Source organism: Aegilops tauschii, chromosome 3 (genome assembly GCF_002575655.3).
Source record: "Aegilops tauschii subsp. strangulata cultivar AL8/78 chromosome 3, Aet v6.0, whole genome shotgun sequence".
NCBI classification, from domain to species: Eukaryota; Viridiplantae; Streptophyta; class Magnoliopsida; order Poales; family Poaceae; genus Aegilops; species Aegilops tauschii.
The window spans coordinates 51,967,853-51,992,544 of NC_053037.3; the positions used below are offsets into that span (position 1 = coordinate 51,967,853).

Consider the following 24,692-nt stretch of genomic DNA (forward strand, 5'->3'; position numbering starts at 1 on the left):
AGTTTTCGAGGATAGAGTATTCAACCCAAATTTATTGATTCGATACAAGGGGAGCCAAAGAATATTCTCAAGTCTTAGCAGGTGAGTTGTCAATTCAACCACACCTGGATAACTTAATATCTGCAGCAAAGTATTTAGTAGCAAAGTAGTATGGAAGTAACGCTAACGGTGGCAAAAGTAACCATAGCAGCTTTGTAGTAATTGTAACAATGGCAACGGAAAAGTAACTAAGCGGAGAGCAATATGTGAAAAGCTCGTAGGCATTGGATCAGTGATGGAGAATTATGTCGGATGTGATTCCTCATGCAATAGTTATAACATAGGGTGACACAGAACTAGCTCCGATTCATCAATATAATGTAGGCATGTATTCTGAATATAGTCATATGTGCTTATGGAAAAGAACTTGCATGACATGTTTTGTCCTACCCTCCCGTGGCAGCGGGGTCCTATTGGAAACTAAGGGATATTAAGGCCTCCTTTTAATAGAGTACCGGACCAAAGCATTAACACTTAGTGAATACATGAACTCCTCAAACTACGGTCATCACCGGTAAGTATCCCGATTATTGTCACTTCGGGGTTAACGGATCATAACACATAATAGGTGACTATAGACTTGCAAGATAGGATCAAGAACTCACATATATTCATGAAAACATAATAGGTTCAGATCTGAAATCATGGCACTCGGGCCCTAGTGACAAGCATTAAGCATAGCAAAGTCATAGCAACATCAATCTCAGAACATAATGGATACTAGGGATCAAACCCTAACAAAACTAACTCGATTACATGGTAAATCTCATCCAACCCATCACCGTCTAGCAAGCCTACGATGGAATTACTCACGCACGGCGGTGAGCATCATGAAATTGGTGATGGAGGAAGGTTGACGACGACGATGGCGACGGATTCCCCTCTCCGGAGCCCCGAACAGGCTCCAAATCAGCCCTCCCGAGAGAGATTAGGGCTTGGCAGCGGCTCCATATCGTAAAATGCGATGAATCCTTCTCTCTGATTTTTTTCTCCCCGAACGTGAATATATAGAGTTGGAGTTGAGGTCGATGGAGCACCAGGGGGCCCACGAGGCAGGGGGCGCACCCAGGGGGCTAGGCGCGCCCCCACTCTCGTGGACAGGGTGTGGGCCCCCTGGCCTTGATTCTTTCGCCAATATTTTTTATTAATTCCAAAAATATTCTCCGTGAAGTTTCAGGTCATTCCAAGAACTTTTATTTCTGCACAAAAATAACACCATGGCAATCCTGCTGAAAACAGCGTCAGTCCGGGTTAGTTCCATTCAAATCATGCAAGTTAGAGTGCAAAACAAGGGCAAAAGTGTTTGGAAAAGTAGATACGGTGGAGACATATCACAGGCAATAGGCCAAAATCCCCCAATTTCATTACTCAACAAGGGCCATAGTACTCTTTTTTGGGCAAAAAACAAGGGTCGCGCAGAGTCTAATAATTGTATTAAACGAGGCCAAGTCAAACCAATCGCCACCATACGCGGGCCACAGTCCAATCTGATTTGCATCACGAGACTAATTACACAGTCCAATTTATTTGGAGCCGAGCACGCGGGGGGGGGGGGTGCTTAGACTAGTCACGGTGGGGAGTAACTTAGAGTAGTAACATGCATATGTTACTAGTCTATGTTAGTACCTTCATAGTTGGTAGTAACATATGTGTTGTGTCATGCATCACTTCATTTATTACGTTGTAGACTCATCTTTTCTTGATATGTGTGATGTTACAGTAACTAGCTATGTTACCACATGCCTCTCTTTCTTCATTGATTACATGCCACATCATCTATTTTGCCTAGATAAGTGTGATGTTACCACCTATGTTACTCCCACTGTGGGTAGTCTTAGGCTGGTCATAGTGGGGAGTAACTTAGACTAGTGTCAGCACTAGCTTAAGTTACTACCTTCATAATGCAAAGTAACATAATAGTAGTATCACAGATGGCTTTATTTATTTATTTGTATACTCATCTTGTCTCAGTATGTTACCACCTCTCATTAACTACTTGCCACATAAGCAAAAATTTCTTGGAGTACGCTATGTTACAATCGTTACTCCCACTATGACTAGCCTTACAGCGCCCGGCCGGAGGACGTGCTGGAGCCGTAGCCATAGAAACTATCGGCGAGCCATAGCTGTTCACCATGCGGCTGGGACACCAGGTATCGCCTGTCGCCGCCCGATCGGGGCAGTGCGCGGGCATTGGCGCTGGCACGGCCTAGGTTAAGAAGACTGCGACACCCTCTCCTTACAAACTCCATATGAAGGCGCGGGGAGGTCACGGAGAAGCAGGGGGAATGCCGCGCCGACGCCGATGGCCGATCACCCGGAGAAGAGGTGAAGGCGGCGAGCCGGCGAGGGTTTCGGAGGGGTTTGGGTGTTTTTCAGAACTGCCCCAATTTAATACTCTGTTATTACAGAGAAGCGTGTGGCGTTTTGCACAAATATCCCTGCCAGCACACTACGAAGTGGAGACGACATGGGCGTCAGATGGCCTGGGCGGCCATGCGGCATGCATCCGCGTCGGGTATGCATAGGCACCGGTTTGCAACGCTTTTTCGATTTTCAATAGTCAGTCCAACAAATGACTAGCCAAATGTCCCTCAATAAAAAAAACAGCCAACGACAGCGCCGGCAGGGACGCGCTCATCAGCGCCAACTCCAACGCACGACCAAAAGACGTCCGTTTGTCTAGATTCTGTTCGTTTGAGTCGGGTAGAAAGGCGACATCCGACCTCTTTTGTGGTCGTGTTGACAGTGCGTCCAACACGGGCGATGAATTTGATCCGCTCGGCCTGCCGACAGCCAAATGTAAACAATTTTTTAAACTAAAAAGAAACATTGCATATAGTTTACTACAACCAAATAACTCATATAGTATCATAATCATAAATAGTTTCACAGACGAATAAATATAACAAAGTTTACTGCCAAATTTAAATTGTCACGAATACATCGAAAGAAAATGAACCGATACATCTACTAGTTGCCAAGGTGAATCCACATGTGCTCAATAAAGTTAGTTTGGAGTTGCATGAGTTTGCCAATCACGTATTTCATGATGAAATTGGATGAACTGTTCAAACTTTGCAGGTTCTTGTTGCTCAGGCACAACATTTTCACTCTGAACTTGAACCCTTGGTCGCGGATGTTGTCATCATGCTCATCCTAAACGATCATGTTCTGAATGATCACACAAGCAGTCATCACCTCCCAAAACTTCTCGGTGCTCCATGTCTGTGTAGGGTGTTGAACGATGGTCCATCGAGATTGAAGCACACAAAAAGCACGCTCCAGATCCTCCCTAGCACTCTCTTGTGCTTGGACAAATCTTTATCTCTTCTCTTCTTCCGGATTGGATATTGTCTTCACAAGAGTTGACCACTGTAGATAAATATCATCAGGTAGGTAATATCCCTTGTTGTACTTGTGGCCATTGATCTCAAAGTTGACATCTCGACAGTGGCCTTCTGCAAGCCTTGCGAACATTGGAGAACGCTGAAGCACATTGATGTCATTGTGAGACCCAACCATGCCAAAAAAAGAGACAAATTCAAATATCATGTGAAGCCACTGCTTCTAGTATGACAGTGCAACCTTTCACATGCCCCTTGTACTGCCCCTGACAAGCATATGGACAGTTCTTCCACTTTTAGTGCATACAGTATATGCTACCAAGCATTCCCGGAAAGCTTCTATCTGCATTGATCGCCAACAACCGGGCTGTATCTGCGGCAGTTGGTTCTCTCATGTACTCAGGTCCTAGCACTGCCACCATGGCCTTGCGTGGGAGACATGTGTGAAGGAAATATGCCCTAGAGGCAATAATAAAGTTATTATTTATTTCCTTATTTCATGATAAATGTTTATTATTCATGCTAGAATTGTATTAACCGGAAACATAATACATGTGTGCATACATAGACAAACATAGTGTCACTAGTATGCCTCTACTAGACTAGCTCGTTGATCAAAGATGGTTGAGTTTCCTAGCCATAGACATGAGTTGTCATTTGATTAACGGGATCACATCATTAGGAGAATGATGTGATTGACTTGACCCATTCCGTTAGCTTAGCACTTGATCGTTTAGTATTCTGCTATTGCTTTCTTCATGACTTATACATGTTCCTATGACTATGAGATTATGTAACTCCCGTTTACCAGAGGAACACTTTGTGTGCTACCAAACGTCACAACGTAACTGGGTGATTATAAAGGTGCTCTACAGGTGTCTCCAAAGGTACTTGTTGGGTTGGCGTATTTCGAGATTAGGATTTGTCACTCCGATTGTCGGAGAGGTATCTCTGGGCCCACTCGGTAATGCACATCACTATAAGCCTTGCAAGCATTGTAACTAATGAGTTAGTTGCGGGATGATGTATTACGGAACGAGTAAAGAGACTTGCCGGTAACGAGATTGAACTAGGTATTGAGATACCGGCGATCGAATCTCGGGCAAGTAACATAACGATAACAAAGGGAACAATGTATGTTGTTATGCGGTTTGACCGATAAAGATCTTCGTAGAATTTGTGGGAGCCAATATGAGCATCCAGGTTCCGCTATTGGTTATTGGCCGGAGACGTGTCTCGGTCATGTCTACATAGTTCTCGAACCCGTAGGGTCCGCACGCTTAAAGTTTCGATGACAGTTATATTATGAGTTTATATGTTTTGATGTACCGAAGGTAGTTCGGAGTCCCGGATGTGATCACAGACATGACGAGGAGTCACGAAATGGTCGAGACATGAAGATTGATATATTGGACGACTATATTCGGACACCGGAATGGTTCGGGGGTTATCGGATATATACCGGAGTACCGGGGGTTTAATGGGCCTACATGGGCCTTAGTGGAGAAGAGGAGGGGCTGCCAGGGCAGGCCGCACGCCCCCTCCCCCTCTAGTCCGAGTTGGACAAGGAGGGGGGCGGCGCCCCCCCTTTCCTTCCTCTCTCTCTCTCCTCCTTCCCCCTTCTCCTAATCCAACAAGGAAGGGAGGGAGTCCTACTCCCGGTGGGAGTAGGACTCCTCCTGGCCGGCCGCCTCTCCCCCCTTGCTCCTTTATATACAGGGGCAGGGGGCACCCCATAGACACAACAATTGATTATTGATCTTTTAGCCGTGTGCGGTGCCCCCTCCACCATAGTCCACCTCGATAATATCGCAGCGGTGCTTAGGCGAAGCTCTGCGTCAGTAGAACATCATCATCGTCACCACGCCGTCGTGCTGACGAAACTCTCCCTCAACACTCGGCTGGATCGGAGTTCGAGGGACGTCATCGAGCTGAACGTGTGCTGAACTCGGAGGTGTCGTGCGTTCGGTACTTGATCGGTCGAATCGTGAAGACGTACGACTACATCAACCGCGTTGTGCTGACGCTTCCGCTTTCGGTCTACGAGGGTACGTGGACACACTCTCCCCTCTCGTTGTTATGCATCACCATGATCTTGCGTGTGCGTAGGAATTTTTTTGAAATTACTACGTTTCCCAACAGTGGCATCCGAGCCTGGTTTTATGCGTAGATGTCATATGCACGAGTAGAACACAAGTGAGTTGTGGGCGATATAAGTCATACTGCTTACTAGCATGTCATACTTTGGTTCGGCGGTATTGTTGGATGAAGCGGCCCGGACTGACATTACGCGTACGCTTACGCTAGACTGATTCTACCGACGTGCTTTGCACACAGGTGGCTGGCGGGTGTAAGTTTCTCCAACTTTAGTTGAACCGAGTGTGGCTACGCCCGGTCCTTGTGAAGGTTAAAACAGCACCAACTTGACAAACTATCGTTGTGGTTTTGATGCGTAGGTAAGAACAGTTCTTGCTCAGCCCGTAGCAGCCACGTAAAACTTGCAACAACAAAGTAGAGGACGTCTAACTTGTTTTTGCAGGGCATGTTGTGATGTGATATGGTCAAGGCATGATGCTATATTTTAGTGTATGAGATGATCATGTTTTGTAACCGAGTTATCGGCAACTGGCAGGAGCCATATGGTTGTCGCTTTATTGTATGCAATGCAATCGCCCTGTAATGCTTTACTTTATCGCTAAGCGGTAGCGATAGTCGTAGAAGCATAAGTTGGCGAGACGACAATGATGCTACGATGGAGATCAAGGTGTCGCGCCGGTGACGATGGTGATCATGACGGTGCTTCGAAGATGGAGATCACAAGCACAAGAGGATGATGGCCATATCATATCACTTATATTGATTGCATGTGATGTTTATCTTTTATGCATCTTATCTTGCTTTGATGGACGGTAGCATTATAAGATGATCTCTCACTAAATTATCAAGGTATAAGTGTTCTCCCTGAGTATGCACCGTTGCGAAAGTTCTTCATGCTGAGACACCACGTGATGATCGGGTGTGATAGGCTCTACGTTCAAATACAACAGGTGCAAAACAGTTGCACACGCGGAATACTCAGGTTAAACTTGACGAGCCTAGCATATAACAGATATGGCCTCAGAACACTGAGACCGAAAGGTCGAGCGTGAATCATATAGTAGAAATGATCAACATAGTGATGTTCACCATTGAAACTACTCCATCTCACGTGATGATCGGACATGGTTTAGTTGATATGGATCACGTGATCACTTAGAGGATTAGAGGGATGTCTATCTAAGTGGGAGTTCTTAAGTAATATGATTAATTGAACTTTAATTTATCATGAACTTAGTCCTGGTAGTATTAGCATGTCTATGTTGTAGATCAATAGCTCGCGTTTAGCTCCCCTGTTTTATTTTTGATATGTTCCTAGAGAAAACTAAGTTGAAAGATGATAGTAGCAATGATGCGGACTGGGTCCGTGATCTGAGGTTTATCCTCATTGCTGCACAGAAGAATTATGTCCTAGATGCACCGCTAGGTGACAGACCTATTGCAGGAGCAGATACAGACGTTATGAACGTTTGGCTAGCTCAATATAATGAATACTTGATAGTTTAGTGCACCATGCTTAACGGCTTAGAATCGGGACTTCAAAGACGTTTTGAACGTCATGGACCATATGAGATGTTCCAGGAGTTGAAGTTAATATTTCAAGCAAATACCCGAGTTCAGAGATATAAAGTCTCCAACAAGTTCTATAGCTAAAAGATGGAGGAGAATAGCTCAAGCAGTGAGCATGTGCTCAGATTGTCTGGGTACTACAATCGCTTGAATCAAGTGGGAGTTAATCTTCCAGATAAAATAGTGATTGACAGAATTCTCTAGTCACCATCACCAAGTTAGTAGAACTTCGTGATGAACTATAGTATGCAAGGGATGACAAAAACGATTCCCGGTCTTTTCATGATGATGAAATCGATGAAGGTAGAAATCAAGAAAGAGCATCAAGTGTTGATGATTAACAAGACCACTAGTTTCAAGAAAAAGAAAGGGAACTTCATGTAGAATGGCAAGCAAGTTGTCACTTCCGTGAAGAAGCCCAAAGCTAGACTAAAGCCTGAAACTGAGTGCTTCTACTGCAAAGGAAATGGTCACTGGAAGCGGAAATGCCCTGAAGGTTTGGTGGATAAGAAGGATGGCAAAGTGAATAAAGGGTATATTTGATATACAGGTTATGAATGTGTACCTTACTATTGTTTATAGTAGCCCCTGGGTATTTGATACTTGTTCGGTTGCTAAAAATTAGTAACTCGAAACAGGAGTTACAGAATAAACAGAGACTAGTTGAGGGTGAAGTGACGATGTGTGTTGGAAGTGGTTCCAAGATTGATATGCTCATCATCGCACACTCCCTATACTTTCGGGATTAGTGTTAAACCTAAATAAATGTTATTTAGCATTTGCGTTGAGCATGAATATGATTTGATCATGTTTATTGCAATACTGTTATTCATTTAAAGTCAGAGAATAATTGTTGTTCTATTTACATGAATAAAACCTTCGATGGTCATACACCCAATGAAAATAGTTTGTTGGATCTCGATCGTAGTGATACACATATTCATAATATTGAAGCCAAAAGATGCAAAGTTAATAATGATAGTGCAACTTATTTGTGGCACTGCCGTTTAGGTCATATCGGTGTAAAGCGCATGAAGAAACTCCATACTGATGGACTTTTGGAACCACTTGATTATGAAACACTTGGTACTTGCGAACCGTGCCTCATGGGCAAGATGACTAAAACGCCATTCTCCGGAACTATGGAGCGAGCAACAGATTTGTTGGAAATCTTACATACAGATGTATGTGGTCCGATGAATATTGAGGCTCGAGGCGGATATCGTTATTTTCTCACCTTCACAGATGATTTGAGCATATACGGGTATATCTACTTAATGAAACATAAGTCTGAAACATTTGAAAAGTTCAAAGAATTTCAGAGTGAAGTTGAAAATCATCGTAACAAGAAAATAAAGTTTCTACGATCTGATCGTGGAGGATAATATTTGAGTTACGAGTTTGGTCTTCATTTGAAAAATTGCATAATAGTTTCACAACTCATGCCACCCGGAACACCATAGCGTAATGGTGTGTCCGAACGTCGTAATCGTACTTTACTTGATATGGTACGATCTATGATGTCTCTTACTGATTTACTGCAATCGTTTTGGGGTTATGCTTTAGAGACGGTTGCATTCACGTTAAAAAGGGGCACCATCTAAATCCGTTGAGATGACACCGTATGAACTGTGGTTTGGCAAGAAACCAAAGTTGTCATTTCTTAAAGTTTGAGGTTGCAATGCTTATGTGGGAAAGTTTCAGCGTGATAAGCTCAAACCCAAATCGGAGAAGTGCATCTTCATAGGATACCCAAAAGAAAATGTTGGGTACACCTTCTATCACAGATCCGAAGGCAAGATATTCGTTGCTGAGAATGGATCCTTTCTAGAGAAGGAGTTTCTCTCGAAAGAAGTGAGTGGGAGGAAAGTAGAACTTGATGAGGTAACTGTACCCGCTCCCTTATTGGAAAGTAGTTCATCACATAAACCGGTTCCTGTGACACCTACACCAATTAGTAAGGAAGCTAATGATGATGATCATGAAACTTCAGATGAAGTTACTACCGAACCTCGTAGGTCAACCAGAGTAAGATCCGCACCAGAGTGTATGGTAATCCTATTCTGGAGGTCATGTTACTTGACCATGACGAACCTATGAACTATGAGGAAGCGATGATGAGCCCAGATTCCGCAAAATGGCTTGAGGCCATGAAATCTGAGATGGGATCCATGTATGAGAACAAAGTATGGACTTTGATTGACTTGCCCAATGATCGGCGAGCCATTGAGATTAAATGGAACTTCAAGAGGAAGACGGACGCTGATAGTAGTGTTACTATCTACAAAGCTAGAATTGTCGCAAAAGGTTTTCGACAAGTTCAAGGTGTTGACTACGATGAGAGTTTCTCACTCGTATCTATGCTTAAGTCTGTCCGAATCAAGTTAGCAATTGCCGCATTTTATGAAATCTGGCAAATGGATAAACAAAACTGCATTCCTTAATGGATTTATTAAAGAAGAGTTGTATATAATGCAACTAGAAGGTTTGTCAATCCTAAAGGTGCTAGCAAAATATGCAAGCTCCAGCGATCCATCTATGGACTGGTGCAAGCATCTCGGAGTTGGAATATACGCTTTGATAAGTTGATCAAAGCATATAGTTTTATACAGACTTGCGGTGAATCCTGTATTTACAAAAAGGTGAGTGGGAGCACTACAGCATTTCTGATAAGTATATGTGAACGACATATTGTTGATCGGAAATAATGTAGAATTATTCTGCAAAGCATAAAGGAGTGTTTGAAAGGAGTTTTTCAAAGAAAGACCTCGGTGAAGCTGCTTATATATTGGGCATCAAGATCTATAGAGATAGATCAAGACGTTTAATTGGACTTTCAATGAGTACATACCTTGACAAGATTTTGAAGTAGTTCAAAATGGAACAGTCAAAGAAAGAGTTCTTGCCTGTGTTACAAGGTGTGAAATTGAGTAAGACTCAAAGCCCGACCACGGCAGAAGATAGAAAGAGAATGAAAGTCATTCCCTATGCCTCAGCCATAGGTTCTATAAAGTATGCCATGCTATGTACCAGATCTATTGTATACCCTACACTGATTTTGGCAAGGGAGTACAATAGTGATCTAGGAGTAGATCACTGGACAGCGGTCAAAATTATCCTTAGTGGAATAAGGATATGTTTCTCGATTATGGAGGTGACAAAAGGTTCGTCGTGAAGGGTTACATCGATACAAGTTTTGGCACTGATCCAGATGACTCTAAGTCTTCATCTGGATACATATTGAAAGTAGGAGAAATTAGCTAAAGCAGCTCCGTGCAGAGCATTGTAGACGTAGAAATTTGCAAAATACATACGGATCTGAATATGGCAGACCCGTTGACTAAACTTCTCTCACAAGCAAAACATGATCACACCTTAGTACTCTTTGGGTGTTAATCACATAGCGATGTGAACTAGATTATTTACTCTAGTAAACCCTTTGGGTGTTGGTCACATGACGATGTGAACTATGGGTGTTAATCACATGGTGATGTGAACTATTGGTGTTAAATCACATGGCGATGTGAACAAGATTGTTGACTCTAGTGCAAGTGGGAGACTGAAGGAAATATGCCCTAGAGGCAATAATAAAGTTATTATTTACTTCCTTATTTCATGATAAATGTTTATTATTCATGCTAGAATTGTATTAACCGGAAACATAATACATGTGTGAATACATAGACAAACATAGTGTCACTAGTATGCCTCTACTAGACTAGCTCGTTGATCAAAGATGGTTGAGTTTCCTAGCCATAGACATGAGTTGTCATTTGATTAACGGGATCACATCATTAGGAGAATGATGTGATTGACTTGACCCATTCCGTTAGCTTAGCACTTGATCGTTTAGTATTCTGCTGTTGCTTTCTTCATGACTTATACATGTTCCTATGACTATGAGATTATGTAACTCCCGTTTACCGGAGGAACACTTTGTGTGCTACCAAACATCACAACGTAACTGGGTGATTAAAAGGTGCTCTACAGGTGTCTCCAAAGGTACTTGTTGGGTTGGCGTATTTCGAGATTAGGATTTGTCACTCCGATTGTCGGAGAGGTATCTCTGGGCCCACTCGGTAATGCACATCACTATAAGCCTTGCAAGCATTGTAACTAATGAGTTAGTTGCGGGATGATGTATTACGGAACGAGTAAAGAGACTTGCCGGTAATGAGATTGAACTAGGTATTGAGATACCAACGATCGAATCTCGGGCAAGTAACATACCGATAACAAAGGGAACAACGTATGTTGTTATGCGGTTTGACCGATAAAGATCTTCGTAGAATATGTGGGAGCCAATATGAGCATCCAGGTTCCGCTGTTGGTTATTGGCCGGAGACGTGTCTCGGTCATGTCTACATAGTTCTCGAACCCGTAGGGTCCGCACGCTTAAAGTTTCGATGACAGTTATATTATGAGTTTATATGTTTTGATGTAAAAAAGGTAGTTCGGAGTCCCGGATGTGATCACGGACATGACGAGGAGTCTCTAAATGGTCGAGACATGAAGATTGATATATTGGACGACTATATTCGGACACCGGAATGGTTCCGGGGGTTATCGGATATATACTGGAGTACCGGGGGTTACCGGAACCCCCCGGGGGTTTAATGGGCCTACATGGGCCTTACTGGAGAAGAGGAGGGGCTGCCAGGGCAGGCCGCGCGCCCCCTCCCCCTCTAGTCCGAATTGGACAAGGAGGGGGGCGGCGCCCCCCCTTTCCTTCCTCTCTCTCTCCTCCTTCCCCCCTTCTCCTAATCCAACAAGGAAGGGAGGGAGTCCTACTCCCGGTGGGAGTAGGACTCCTCCTGGCCGGCCGCCTCTGCCCCCCTTGCTCCTTTATATACGGGGGCAGGGGCACCCCATAGACACAACAATTGATTATTGATCTTTTAGCCGTGTGCGGTGCCCCCCTCCACCATAGTCCACCTCGATAATATCGCAGCGGTGCTTAGGCGAAGCTGCGTCGGTAGAACATCATCATCGTCACCACGCCGTCGTGCTGACGAAAGTCTCCCTCAACACTCGGCTGGATAGGAGTTCGAGGGACGTCATCGAGCTGAACGTGTGCTGAACTCGGAGGTGTCGTGCGTTCGGTACTTCATCGGTCGGATCGTGAAGACGTATGACTACATCAACCGCGTTGTGCTAACGCTTCCGCTTTCGGTCTACGAGGGTACGTGGACACACTCTCCCCTCTCGTTGCTATGCATCACCATGATCTTGCGTGTGCGTAGGAATTTTTTTGAAATTACTACGTTTCCCAACAATGTGGAATCACTCATGCGGACGTACTCATCCACAAGATTACCGGGAATTTCGTATGCAAGCATATGAATAGCCGGAATGCATTTATGATAACAGGAGAAGCCAACCTTACCAAGGGCATCCTCCTTGCACCCAGAATAATCATTATATGCTACCACTCCCTCCCGAATATGATTGAACACATGCCTCGCCATCCGGAAGCGGCGCCGAAAAAGATGGAGTTTGAAGAGGTGGTTGCTCTCTGTCGGTGTACAAAAAAAGGGGCGCACCTTTGTACCCCTTTACCTGTGCACGGACAGTCGGAGCCGCGCCCACGGCCACACCAAGCAAAGCAGGGGAGGTGAACCGAGGTAAAACCGAGCCCGAGGCAGCCAGAGCAACGCCAAGGCCAAGACCACAAAGAGCAGAGGGACGAAGTAGGTTCCCCTGACAAGACCCTTGCCGGGGCGGCCCGTCCAACACCAGCGGAGCACACCACCCTTGATCCCATAGTTTCCAACACCATCAACCACGTTGGGCCAGGGCTCGGGAGGCACCTCCATGGTGGCATGCAGATCTTTGTGAAGACAAGGAACACTCAAGATCAGATGAGGATTAGAAGACGACGATCCTCGACAAGATCCTTGCTGATGAAGGCCACCAAACCCCCGGCAAGATCCTTGCCGGAGACGACAGCGCGCCACGGCAAGACCCTTGCCGGGCCACCCGGCAAGGCCCTCACCGAGGACGCCAGCAGGGCCACTGCCAGGCCTGCACCAACCAAGTCTCCGCCGCCGTTCGCATGCAGCTGCCAGCTCAACCAGCTGAGCAGGCACCTGCGTGGCAACATGCAGCTCCCAGACCAACTCATCAAGCGCCTGCGTGGCGGCATGCAGATCTTCGTGGAGGCTCCACCACCACGCCACCTCAGCTACCTGCCTGCCTACATGGCGCCGCACGCATCACTGGCCGGGGCGCGTGTCGAAGCGAGGAGGAGCGGCGACGGACGGGACGGGCCTCGCCCCCCCCCCTCCCCGATAAAGCTAGGGGACACCTCAGCGGCGCATTAAATGCGTCTTGTCCTGTAATACGAGCGATAAGCTCGCAATACTGTACGCCTTTCCACCTCCTGTATGCCACTGTGGCAGCCCCTTTCGACTATAAAAGGAGGCACATGGCATACTGGAGAAGGATTCGGCTCTTTGGAACCACACACCCACCATAGCTAGTTCGAGAGCTCAAGAACTCTCTGAAATACACCCACCAAAGCAGGACTAGGGTTTTACGCATCCTCGCGGCCCGAACCTGGGTAAACGATCCTTGTGCTGATTACTAATCCTGCTCTTCTCGCAACCCTGCGCCCCGGCAACCATAGTAGGGATTCTTGTGATCCCATAGGTGTCGTTCCACACCGATATCTTTGGCGCGCTAGGTAGGGGATGCAATTGTGAGAATCTGGTCTGGTAGTTAGCCTAGCAGTTCTTCGTCGCCATGGCTCCCAAGAAGGAGACGGCCAGGAGAAAAGAGCGCCGCCTGCGAACGCGAAGGACGCCAGCGCGGCGACAGAAAAGCTAAGTCATTCAGAGCCTTGAGTTATTTCCTTTTATACATAAGGTTATCGTCCTCAGAGATCTTGCCTATGTATGGAAAACCTGCACTCGAAGGGGCCCTCCCGCGATTGACAACGCCCTTGTTTTGTTTCGAGTCCGCTCAACAGCTCAAAGCGGCCGCGTCGAGAGTGGCGAGGTAGCCTTCCGCACTTGGCAACGCTCCCGACTCTGACTCGAGTCAAGCTCGACAGTTCGGGCGGCCGCGCTAAGGGCGATAAGGTGGTTCGCCCGGCAGCAAGCACACCCGGCAGGCCAATGGGGATCCGTCCCCAAGACGCCACCCTGGGTTTACGCGCCGGCAAGCCTACCCAGTTACGTAGGGTGGACATACAAGGAGAAATCGAACGGGAAAATAACATGCATAATATCAAGAGTACTGCAGAGTTATATTACATCAAATTGTTGCTGTGGTTCTAACTAAAGATAGAAACTGTCTTGGACATGAACCTACAGCGATGATAAAAAAGGGGTGCCTAATCCCGGCGCTGGCCCTCCACCCTCAGAATTCTGCTGACACGGCTGATGATGGGCTTGATGCGCTCCCTGAGCGGCACGAGGTCAGTATCCTCCGGCAAGCTCTCCAGCGCGGCGTCGAAGTCGAGGTTGGGGTACCAGTATGCCACCTTGGTGAGAACCTTGGTCATGGCGCCCCGGCAAAGCCTCCGGGCCTCGTCGGCCAGCTAGGCCGCCTGGTTGGCTTGAAGCTGCTCCAGGGCCCCAAGAACGCACTCAAAGAACAGGGTCAGCTTGGCGTTGGTGGTCCCGCTGCGCTCTGGGGCGTACCTCACGTTTGGCATCCCCATGGTAGCCAGCTGCACGGTGATCCTGCCGGCAATGTCCTCGAGGCGGCCGATCCAGCGGTTCACGCCCTCCTTGAAATCCTTATGCTTGGCGGCCTCGTTCTTCTGCAGCTGCTTCTCGGTCTCCAGCTCCTTGGCCAGGGTCCCCTCCCGGGCCTTGGCCTCCATGAGCATCCCCTCGAGGCCTTCCAGCTTCAGCGTGAGGTCCTTGATGGACTTGTTGGCCTCGGAGAGCTCCCCGGCCTTGCTGATGGCCGCGCCCTGCGCCTCCGTCAGGGCGTCGTTGAGCGTGTCCTTCTCCTGGGACAGCTTCAGGGCCTGCTCCTTTAGCCCGTCCCGCTCCACCTCCAGCTCCTTCACCTTGCCAACGTGGACCAGGGCCTGGGCATCGAGCGCCTCTTGGTGCCTCTGCTCCAGCTCACGGGTCCGTTGCAAGACAAGCTTCCCCACCTCTTCATCCTTGCCGCGAAGCGTGGCGGCAAGCTTCTCCTCGTGCGCGGCGAGGTCCTTCTCCTGGGAGTTCAGTGCGGCCTCGTGCTGGGTCCGGGCGGCTTCGGTGGTAGCGACCAAGTTCTTCGCCGTCTCTTGGGCCTTCTTGACGTCGGCCAGCTTCATGATGAGCTCCACATCACGCTTGGCCAGCTCGCCCTGGGCGGCTTTCAGCTCGTCGCGAGCCTGGCGGAACCAGTCCTGTGTTTCGGCGACGCACTTCTGGAGGTCCGCCTCCGCCTTCTCCACCACCGCCGTCCTGGACCTGACTTTGTCCAGGCGGGCATGGTGGAGCGCCTGGAGCCTGCGGAAGTTGGCACCCATGGCCTGGAGCAGCCGCTCCTCCTGGGAGTCGTCGCCACCAACACTCGGCTCGTCGACGACCTCAAGCCCGGCAGCGGCAAGCACTTCGTCGTCGAACACCTCTCCCTCAACGGGTGTCCTGGTGCTCGACGTGCCTGGAAGGTGGACGAACAAGTCATCACTCCCCCTCAGGTACTTGCCGGAGCCGGAAGCAGCAGAGGAGGAAGGCTGGTCATCAGCCACCTCCTCCTCCTCGGCAGCGGCCCCGCCGGCCTCCCCGGCAGGCCCCTTGCTGGTCTCCTCAGCGGCGGCCTTGCCGGCCTCCCCGGCAGGCCCCTTGGCGGCATCCTCAGCAGCGCCCTTGGCGGCCTCCTTGGCGGCGATCTTCTTGGCATCCGCCTCGGCGGGCTTGGCGACGTCCTCGATGATGGCGTCCACGTCCTCTGGGTTCACCGAGGAGGAATCTGGACACCAAAGAAGGGAGTGAGGCAAGGCCAAGACCAAGAGCCAGAAAGAAAAAGGAACAGGGACGAAAGGCGAGTGACTTAGCAGCGCCAGTGCCAGGCTGGGAAAAAGAAGTCCCCTCCCCGGAACAGGGATGATGGCGTCCACGTCCTCTGCGTATCCTCCTGCTGCCGCTCTCCTCCTGCATACCCGGCAAGGTCAGCACCAAAGTATCGTACCCCTGACACATGTCGACGAGGGGAGAGTAGTGAGCTTACGCCGGGGGCTGCTGTCCGGGCTACTCAGCACCACCAATGGTGCCCTTGAAGTACCAGCCGGGGGCTGGCCGCCCGCCGAGGTCTTGGACCTCTTCACCCTTTGGGCCAGCGTCTCCACGTCCCTGCAAAGATGAAAACAAGTCACGACAAGCGACACAGATTGAGGAGGCAGAGATGACGGGAAGAAGCCAGATACTCACTCGTCGTCCACCTCCTCCTCTGCTGTTTTCCTCTTCCTCCTCGGGCTGAGGGATCCGAAGTTGAAAGTGACCCCCGTGTCGGCATCTGCCGGAGGAGGGGAGGAGGGTGGAGTCTGCGTGCGCTTGGACGAAGAAGAAGCAGATGCCTTCTTCCTCGCTGTCGCTCCCTAAGCTCGAGCACGTCAACTGTCGAGGGGAAGAAGGCGGACTGCGTCCGCTGCACTGCCAGCGCACTCTCCAGCGGCTCCGCCGCTCCTGCATCCTTAGCCACACCCTTGCCCTTGGCGGATTTTGGCACCATGGCGGCTGGGGGAGAAGGGCAAAGCGGAGGGCGACGGGAACGCAACGGCGGCGAGCAAGAGCGAAGCTTAGGGAAGAAGAGGAAGACGAGCGGAGGCTTCCGAGATTGGGATTGCGCGGAGGGTAAAGGAACAGTGCGCTCGCGGTTATCCCTTTTTATGGGGAAGCCGCGGGTCGCGCTGCCCATTTACTGCGATGTGACGCATGCGTGCGGGAACCGCCCCACGCATGCCGCCCACATCACGCGCACCCCTCCACGCCGCGCGCGGGTCGTGGAAAGCGCAGCGCGCGAAAAGTTTCACCACGGTAAAAACCGCCCCGCCTGCCCGCGCATCGTTTTTGGCCCTGGCCTAACAACGTGTCGTGCTTATGTGTGGCCCAGGCCCGGGGGCTCCTGTCGGTGTACGAAAGAAGGGGCGCACCTTTGTACCCCTTTACCTGTGCACGGATAGTCGGAGCCGCGCCCACGGCCACACCAAGCAGAGCAGGGGAGGTGAACCGAGGTAAAACCGAAGCCCGAGACAGCCAGAGCAACGCCAAGGCCAAGACCACAAAGAGCAGAGGGACGAAGCAGGTTCCCCCGGCAAGACCCTTGCCGGGGCGGCCCCTCCAACACCAGCGGAGTGCACCACCCTTGAGCCCATAGTTTCCAACACCATCAACCACGTTGGACCAGGGCTCAGGAGGCACCTCCATGGTGGCATGCAGATCTTTGTGAAAACAAGGAACACTCAAGATCATATGAGGATTAGAAGACGACGATCCTCGGCAAGATCCTTGCCGAGGAAGGCCACCAGACCCCCGGCAAGATCCTTGCCGGGGACGACAACGCGCCACGGCAAGACCCTTGCCAGGCCACCCGGCAAGGCCCTCACCGAGGATGCCAGCAGGGCCACTGCCAGGCCCGCACCAACCAAGTCTCCGCCGCCATTCGCATGCAGCTGCCAGCTCAACCAGCTGAGCAGGCACCTGCGTGGAAACATGCAGCTCCCAGACCAACTCATCAAGCGCCTGCGTGGTGACATGCAGATCTTCGTGGAGGCTCCACCACCGCGCCACCTCGGCTGCATTCCTGGCTACATGGCGCCGCACGCATCACTGGCCGGGGCGCGTGTCGAAGCGAGGAGGAGCGGCGACGGACGGGACGGGCCTCACCCCCCCCCCCCCCCCCCCGTCCCCGATAAAGCTAGGGGACACCTCAGCGGCGCATTAAATGCGTGTTGTCCTGTAATACGAGCGATAAGCTCGCAATACTGTACGCCTTTCCACCTCCTGTATGCCACTGTGGCAGCCCCTTTCGACTACAAAAGGAGGCCCATGGCATACTGGAGAAGGATTCGGCTCTTTGGAACCACGCACCCACCATAGCTAGTTCGAGAGCTCAAGAACTCCCTGAAATACACCCACCAAAGTAGGACTAGGGTTTTACGCATCCTCGCAGCCCGAACCTGGGTAAACGATCCTTGTGCTGATTACTAATCCTGCTCTTCTCGCAACCCTGCGCCCCGGCAATCGTAGTAGGGATTCTTGTGATCCCATAGGTGTCGTTCCACACCGACACTCTCAAAGTAATTGGCGAAGAGGAGGCAATGACCACCCTCTCTATTGCGGTTCAATGCCAGAGCATGGCTCGGGATTGATCCCCTAAACCTCAGTCGCTGCCTAGCAATGTGGTCACTGACGACCAATGCAACAACCACAAGCTCCTCATCGTCTGATGATGAATTCTGATGAACAAATGAAGTTGTTGAAAAAAATACTCATCCCCAGTATCCATGGTACCTCGTGAGCAAAGTGTTGAACACCTTGCAGTTGTGGTGGAGACGCGGCCAGTGAAGATCACCCCGGCCTCCTTGTACACACCTGCTGCCTGTAGAAGCAGATATGAGGGCATTCCAAACAAGCTCAGGGGCTACTGACAGCGTACTACACCGAGGGTGGCCCATCGGATGGCAAGCCAGATGGTGGGCCGGACCCGGGGCCAGTGGGTTGTGACAATTCTAAATGCCTCCGGCTAATGAAGGGAGCCCTCTCCAAGAAAGTCTACTAACTTGAAGGGCATGCCAAGGACTCCTCTTTTGAGTAGGGCTTTAGGTCAGTTAGGATTCTTGTAACCCTAAGCCTCGTCCCCCTTTATAGACGAGGCTAGGGGATAGCTCAGGGCATCAACTTCATATTCATCGTCTCGGTAGAAACAATCACCTCATACTTGTAACCCCCTCACGCGATGTGTTCTCCACCACCAGTAAAATCAAAGCAGGAGTAAGGTATTACCTCAACCATGAGGACAAGAACCTGGGTAAACTCCGTGTGTGTGATCGCCTCTGGCACTTCCGGTCATGCTATCCATCCTACCAAGGCCACTGACAATTTTTAGTACCGTCAGAGCGTGACACGACAAAGACACGCAACATACAAGGAACACTATCAACCATCTTTGACAATGTGGGGACCATGAGAAAGGTTCTCCGAAAGCAACATCACCAAAAAGGGAACGATGCACAAACGCCACCATCGTTGAATCCTACCATTGAAGGTCAGACCTTGAGTTTTCACCCCGAAGAGAACATGTGAGAGCCTTCAACAAGGGCATGATGTGTAAGCACAATCATTGTTAGGTGCAACCAACAAAAGCCAAACCTAAGGTTTTCGGCCGAAAGACCCGGTACTCAGAAGAGCACCACCAAACCGTAGTCCTCATGTATTGTCGTCACCACTATCGTAAGAAGACAATGCTGCATGGAGGAGCACATCGACATGCTGTAAGCTTTTCTCGAAGAACTATGAGATACTAACTAGCTAATTTCAGAAAGAAAGAAAAAGGGCTATGATCAACAGGAAATATTATCAATTTAATTAGCGTGTCTCCCCAAATTAAGCTACTAGTCAAAAGCAATGTAATTCAAATCCAATGCTTCTGTTAATGATCAGCCGGCTAACATTTTCCCCGTTTTGCTGCTCCAATGCCTTTCAACTATAGGAGAATTTCTCTTGAATGGAACTATGGTGGTCATGGATTTCCTAATTGTGGCCAAGTTTAAGGTATTTTCCTAATGATTTTGTACTTATTATACTCCTATAAAGGATGCTGCAATACCCGCCTTCTCAGGCCATTCACGGCTTCAATGGCCCCTGCACTGTTCAATCGATTCCCAGTGCGGCCCTGTGCCTGCCTGGCGGCTTCACCGCTGTTCGATCTTGTTAACCCGTTTCTCACCTTTGTGCCGGCTTCATGTAGCGTCTTCCGGTCGACCCTGCGTGTGCGTGTGGATCTTTTGCCTGGTTGCGTCTAATTCATTTCCTATCGGAACCCGCTCCTCTGCCCTTTTTTTTCCTGTGTCATTCCTTCCTCTCTGCCCAACTGTTGGTTTTCGGCCGTAAGACCGTTTTAAATGCGGGAGCCTTTTCAGTATCTTAGCAAGAATTAAACCATTTCTCTAGGCATCCCATGCTCTGAATCCTGATGCTGACATGATTCATGTCATGAACACGGTACCACAACTTACAACATCGACAGGACAGAAACACTGCCACCTTCATCGGTGAGCTCTCGGCTTCATTTATTTAGCATGTCATATGTACAAATATTGCAAGTGAAAAATACAGAGTTGAGTTGGTTTCTATCTATGTACAAGTATCAAGTATGGTTATAAAAGACAATTGAGAGGAAAAACACAGATTCTTCGCAGGAATAAAAAAAGGGGGGAGATGGAAGACAGATGTTTAGGGTTATCTTCCATTCAAGTAAGACCGAGACGACCCTGACACTGAAGGACCAGAGTGTGCGCACAACAACCGCGACTGCTCCCCTTGTTTCATATCCTCAACCCCCTCAACATTCAGAAATGGAGGATCACTCAGGACAATCTCGACATCATGCTTGTGGCTTCTCAGCAGCTCGACGACCTTGGTCATCGTAGGCCTGTCACCAGGGTTCGCTTGGGTGCATAGCAGCCCGATCTGCACTATATGCAAGACCTTATGCCGGATCGTATCTTTGTAGATGATCGGATCGATAATCGTCTCTACTGTGTTGTCCTTGTAGTGCTTCCATACCTTCAATGCAAACAAGTCACTTGCATTAAACAGATTGTGAGACGGCAACATGGTGCCTGTTTGAGACACAATGTTATGATGCAAGTCAAATAAGAAAGAAACTTTTGAACAATAAAGTTATGCTTTCACCTATTCTGTTTTAGCCATGCAAACACAGGAATGGTGTCCGATGGAACATAACCATAAATCTACTTTCATAGAGAAACCTCTCTTCTTTTTGAGTAAAAGTAACTCAAGCATGAGATCAGTGACCTGAGCAGTACCTTTGTTAACAACGCCTGCCCTCCGTGTGAGCCAATTGGGCCGCTACATCTTTTCCCCGTTACAATCTCCAGAAGAAGAACACCATAGCTGAAGACATCGGCCTTCTCCGTAAGATGGCCATGCACGATATATTCAGGAGCCATGTAGCCTCTGCAACAAACTTATTCAGTGAGCTCAAGATCAAAAAATCCCGCTGTGTCCATTCGACATGACAGTGAAATAAATCATGTGGCAACTGCAACACCTCTGGTTAAGAATCGTGTGGCAATATCGTACCGATGGTTAAGAATATGAAAAGAAAAACGGAGCTTACAATGTTCCAGCGACACCAGTTGTAAGATGAGTTATGTCTGCTGCAAATGCTCTTGCAAGACCAAAATCTGTTATTTTGGGCTTATACTTATCATCCAACAAAATATTACTAGCTTTGATGTCTCGGTGGATAATCCGTATTTCTGATTCCTCATGGAGATAAGAAAGCCCCTCTGCAATGCCTTGAATGATACAAACCCTCAGATCCCAGGTTAATTTTCTGCTACGACTTGCATCTGGGAGGATACTACAGGAAATAAGTTATACGGTTTACAACATTTAAATTAAAATTTCTTCAGAAAGTTGCACTGATAGAAGAGTTCAAGTCCACTGCATTCCTAATCATTCCATTTTTAGAGCGAGATGGATAAGGGCCCATTGTAGAGCTTTAATATGAGAGAATAAAAGGGATAGGATAATACGGTCATGCAAAATCAACAAGAGTCAACCAAGACAACTATACCCATGTACCAACAAAAGCTAGAGTTTTTCATTGTTAAATGAAAAAAAATCAAAGAAAATATGGTAGAAGTGGAGATTTAACGTGTGGCATCAAGCAAGAGGCTTACCAAACAAGAATAGTTCAAGGCTCTTGTTGAAGTAGTATTCATAAACAAGCAAGCTCTCTGGGCCATTCACGCTGCAGCCAAGCAACTTCACTAGATTCTTATGGCGAACCTGACTTATGAGTTCGACTTCATTGAAAAACTGCTCGACCCACTCCCTTGTATTTAGGAAAAGCCTCTTGACAGCAACTTCTTTTCCATCTGGCATAACAGCCTACAGAGCTCATCGCATATCAGGGTCAACATATTTTCTTCCTCACACTACCTCTGAGGGCAAGTCAATCGAAAATTCAGGATAAATTAACTAACTATACATGTTTACCTTGTATACAGCTCCGTTGCTCCCTTGACCAAGTTTGTTTGCTGGATCGAAATAATTTGTTGCTTTCCTTAGCTCTTCATATTTGAAATTTAAACTGGACTGTGCAATTCTGACAGAGACTCCATCTCCATACATATCTGTAGTTCACCATAAACACATTCAAAAGAATAATATGAAGAAAAGAAGAAGATGGTCGATGAATGATTAAACATTTCTTTCTCCTTAGAAAAACTGACCTATGAATGATTTTGACTGTTTCTTTCTCCTCAGAATTCCCTTTTTCCAAGCCAGAAAAGCAATAATGAGGACAACTATAAAAGCACCTAGAAAGGAACCCACTAATATCCAAACGACGCCATTCTTTCCTGCGCATTGTAGAGATTTGATCATCAGTGCAAAAACAAAAACAAATGGATGTATCAGGAGGATTCAGAGAATTGTTAACGCCATAATGTGTGTTTAGTCAGTCAAATGAAGCTACCATACTGGTGGTTAGATGTAGATGTAGATTAGTCATGCATATGCACTCACATAAGGTAACTTTGTACTGTAGGTTTTAATGTTTTATTTCCTGCTTTGCATAACCTAAACAAAAGCTTCAAGTGGAAGTTATTCCATAGACCATAGCTACCATTTTCAAAAAGTAAAATAGCTAGAGAAGAAGTCACCAATGCTGGGTCAAAAGTATTCCGAAACTGGTGAATTTGTAACCGGTTTTTGACAGCCTCAAAGCACCGCCTCTTTGGGTTTGGGCATTTCAGTCAACAAAGTGAGGTCATAAACGTGACCAGGAGCTGAAAATAGTCAAAATTATGTGGCACTGCCACTGAATTTGACAGCACAAAGCTAGCTGTTTGGTGAAAATAGTCAAATTCCCCTACCCCGGCCTAATGGATTAGCATCTCAGACGAATGAATGAATGATTAGTAGTAAAAAAAAAATGCATTTTCATGTTAGAGCTGCAGCAGTACCTGATGATCCCGACCCCGCCGTGGCGTTCACATTCCAGAAGAGGCGCGTGGAGTAGCGGAGGTAGCAGCCGGTGTAGAGCGCCCGGCCCTCCGTCGCCGGCGCGCACCCGGCCGCCGCGCGCGCCGCGGCGCGGAGGCACTGGCCGCACGCGGTGGCGTTGAGGCTCCCCCAGCACTGCGCGAGCGCGAAGGCCGTGGCGCCCCCCGCGCTCGCCGACGCGACCGCGTACCCGTCGGCGTCGCCGCGCACCGCCGCCTCGGTCACGTTGGCCACCGCGGCCCTGGCCGCGTCCGCGAACCCCCGCGGGTTGCTGGCGTTCCCGGGGGCGCAGACCCTGGCGTCGGCCGGCCCGAGGGCCTCGCCGAGGAAGGAGTAGTTGCCGTAGCGGCCGAAGCAGCCGTCGAGGAAGAGGCGGCCCCCGACCCGCGGGTAGCACTTGGGGAGCAGCGACCGGACCTCGGCGAAGCAGAGCTTGCAGTCGAGCGGGGAGAGGTCGCGGTGGCACTGGCCCAGGCCGAAGACCGTGTTGGGGCCCCTGGCGCCCACGGCCGAGGTGCCGAAGCCGTTGGCGCTGACGTTGCTGTTGAGGTCGTCCATGGCCGGCACGAAGTTGTCCGCCAGGACGGAGCCGGAGACGGCCGACCCCGGCGCGCAGGACTGGCCCGCCACGGCCGTGCGCGGGTCCCCCGCCGCCGCGGCGCAGAGCGCGCAGGCGAGCGCGAGGAGGAGGAGGAGCCGGTGCGTGGGCGGTGCCATGGTTGGCTGCGTGGGGGCGTGTGGCGGTGGGAACTTACGGCTAGGTAGGTGGTGGGTGGGTTTGGGCTGAGCGAGCCGGTGGCCGCCGGACCGGACGGAGACGCCGGGTCCAATGTAAATTTGCCCAAAAGGTGGAGGAGGCGGCTGGATTTGGTGACCGGGGCGAATGGAACGGGAAAATGGATTGCTGGATTTGGACACTGGGCAAGACGGCCGGGACACGTCAGGTGAGGTGCAGCACGACGCATGGCTCGGAATGTGGAGTGCTCTGCTGCGGCGGCGCGGGCGGTCGCTGTTGGGGGAGGCGGGCAAGAAAGTCTGGCGCTCGCGCAAGGTGATAGGCGCCGACCAGAACAAAAGCGGGATCATCAATCACCCTTGGCGTGCCGTACCAATAAATGAGCCCTTAATCCACCCACATATTTTTGGACAGAAAATCCACCCACATATTTTTATTCATATAGTATAATATAAAAAGAGGGGAAAACCCTCCACCTCTGCATCAACCATCTTAATCCACCGACTCTACAGCCATATTCCCCAAACTGATCGGGCGGACGGCTCGGTCAGTGTCAGGTCACAAAACCGCGACCCAGCCGGCCTCCACAAACTAGCCGCGGACATACGGACCGGCGCTCCTCAAACCTAGCCCAAATCTAAGGCGGGTATTGGGAGGCCCGGAGCCGCGTCCATCACGTCGGACCGGCCTACCCTG

The 24,692-nt window shown here is 49.2% G+C and overlaps 1 protein-coding gene across 2 annotated transcripts; it reads right to left on the reverse strand.

Annotated features, from left to right (window-relative positions):
- Nucleotides 1–20,245: 20,245 nt before the first annotated feature.
- Nucleotides 20,246–24,301, reverse strand: LOC109754134 (cysteine-rich receptor-like protein kinase 2). Of its 2 annotated transcripts, none has more exons than XM_020313061.4 (7): nucleotides 23,221–24,301; nucleotides 22,486–22,614; nucleotides 22,250–22,386; nucleotides 21,931–22,141; nucleotides 21,363–21,597; nucleotides 21,049–21,199; nucleotides 20,246–20,785 (listed from the first exon to the last, which is right to left on the reverse strand). In XM_020313061.4, the coding sequence occupies exons 1-7, from the start codon at nucleotides 23,975–23,977 to the stop codon at nucleotides 20,459–20,461; spliced, it is 1,947 nt and encodes a 648-aa protein (XP_020168650.1). In that variant the 5' UTR covers nucleotides 23,978–24,301; the 3' UTR covers nucleotides 20,246–20,458. The 2 variants fall into 2 exon arrangements, with proteins under 2 accessions (XP_020168650.1, XP_020168651.1); XM_020313062.4 differs by having other exon boundaries at nucleotides 21,363–21,543; nucleotides 23,221–24,279.
- Nucleotides 24,302–24,692: the final 391 nt, after the last annotated feature.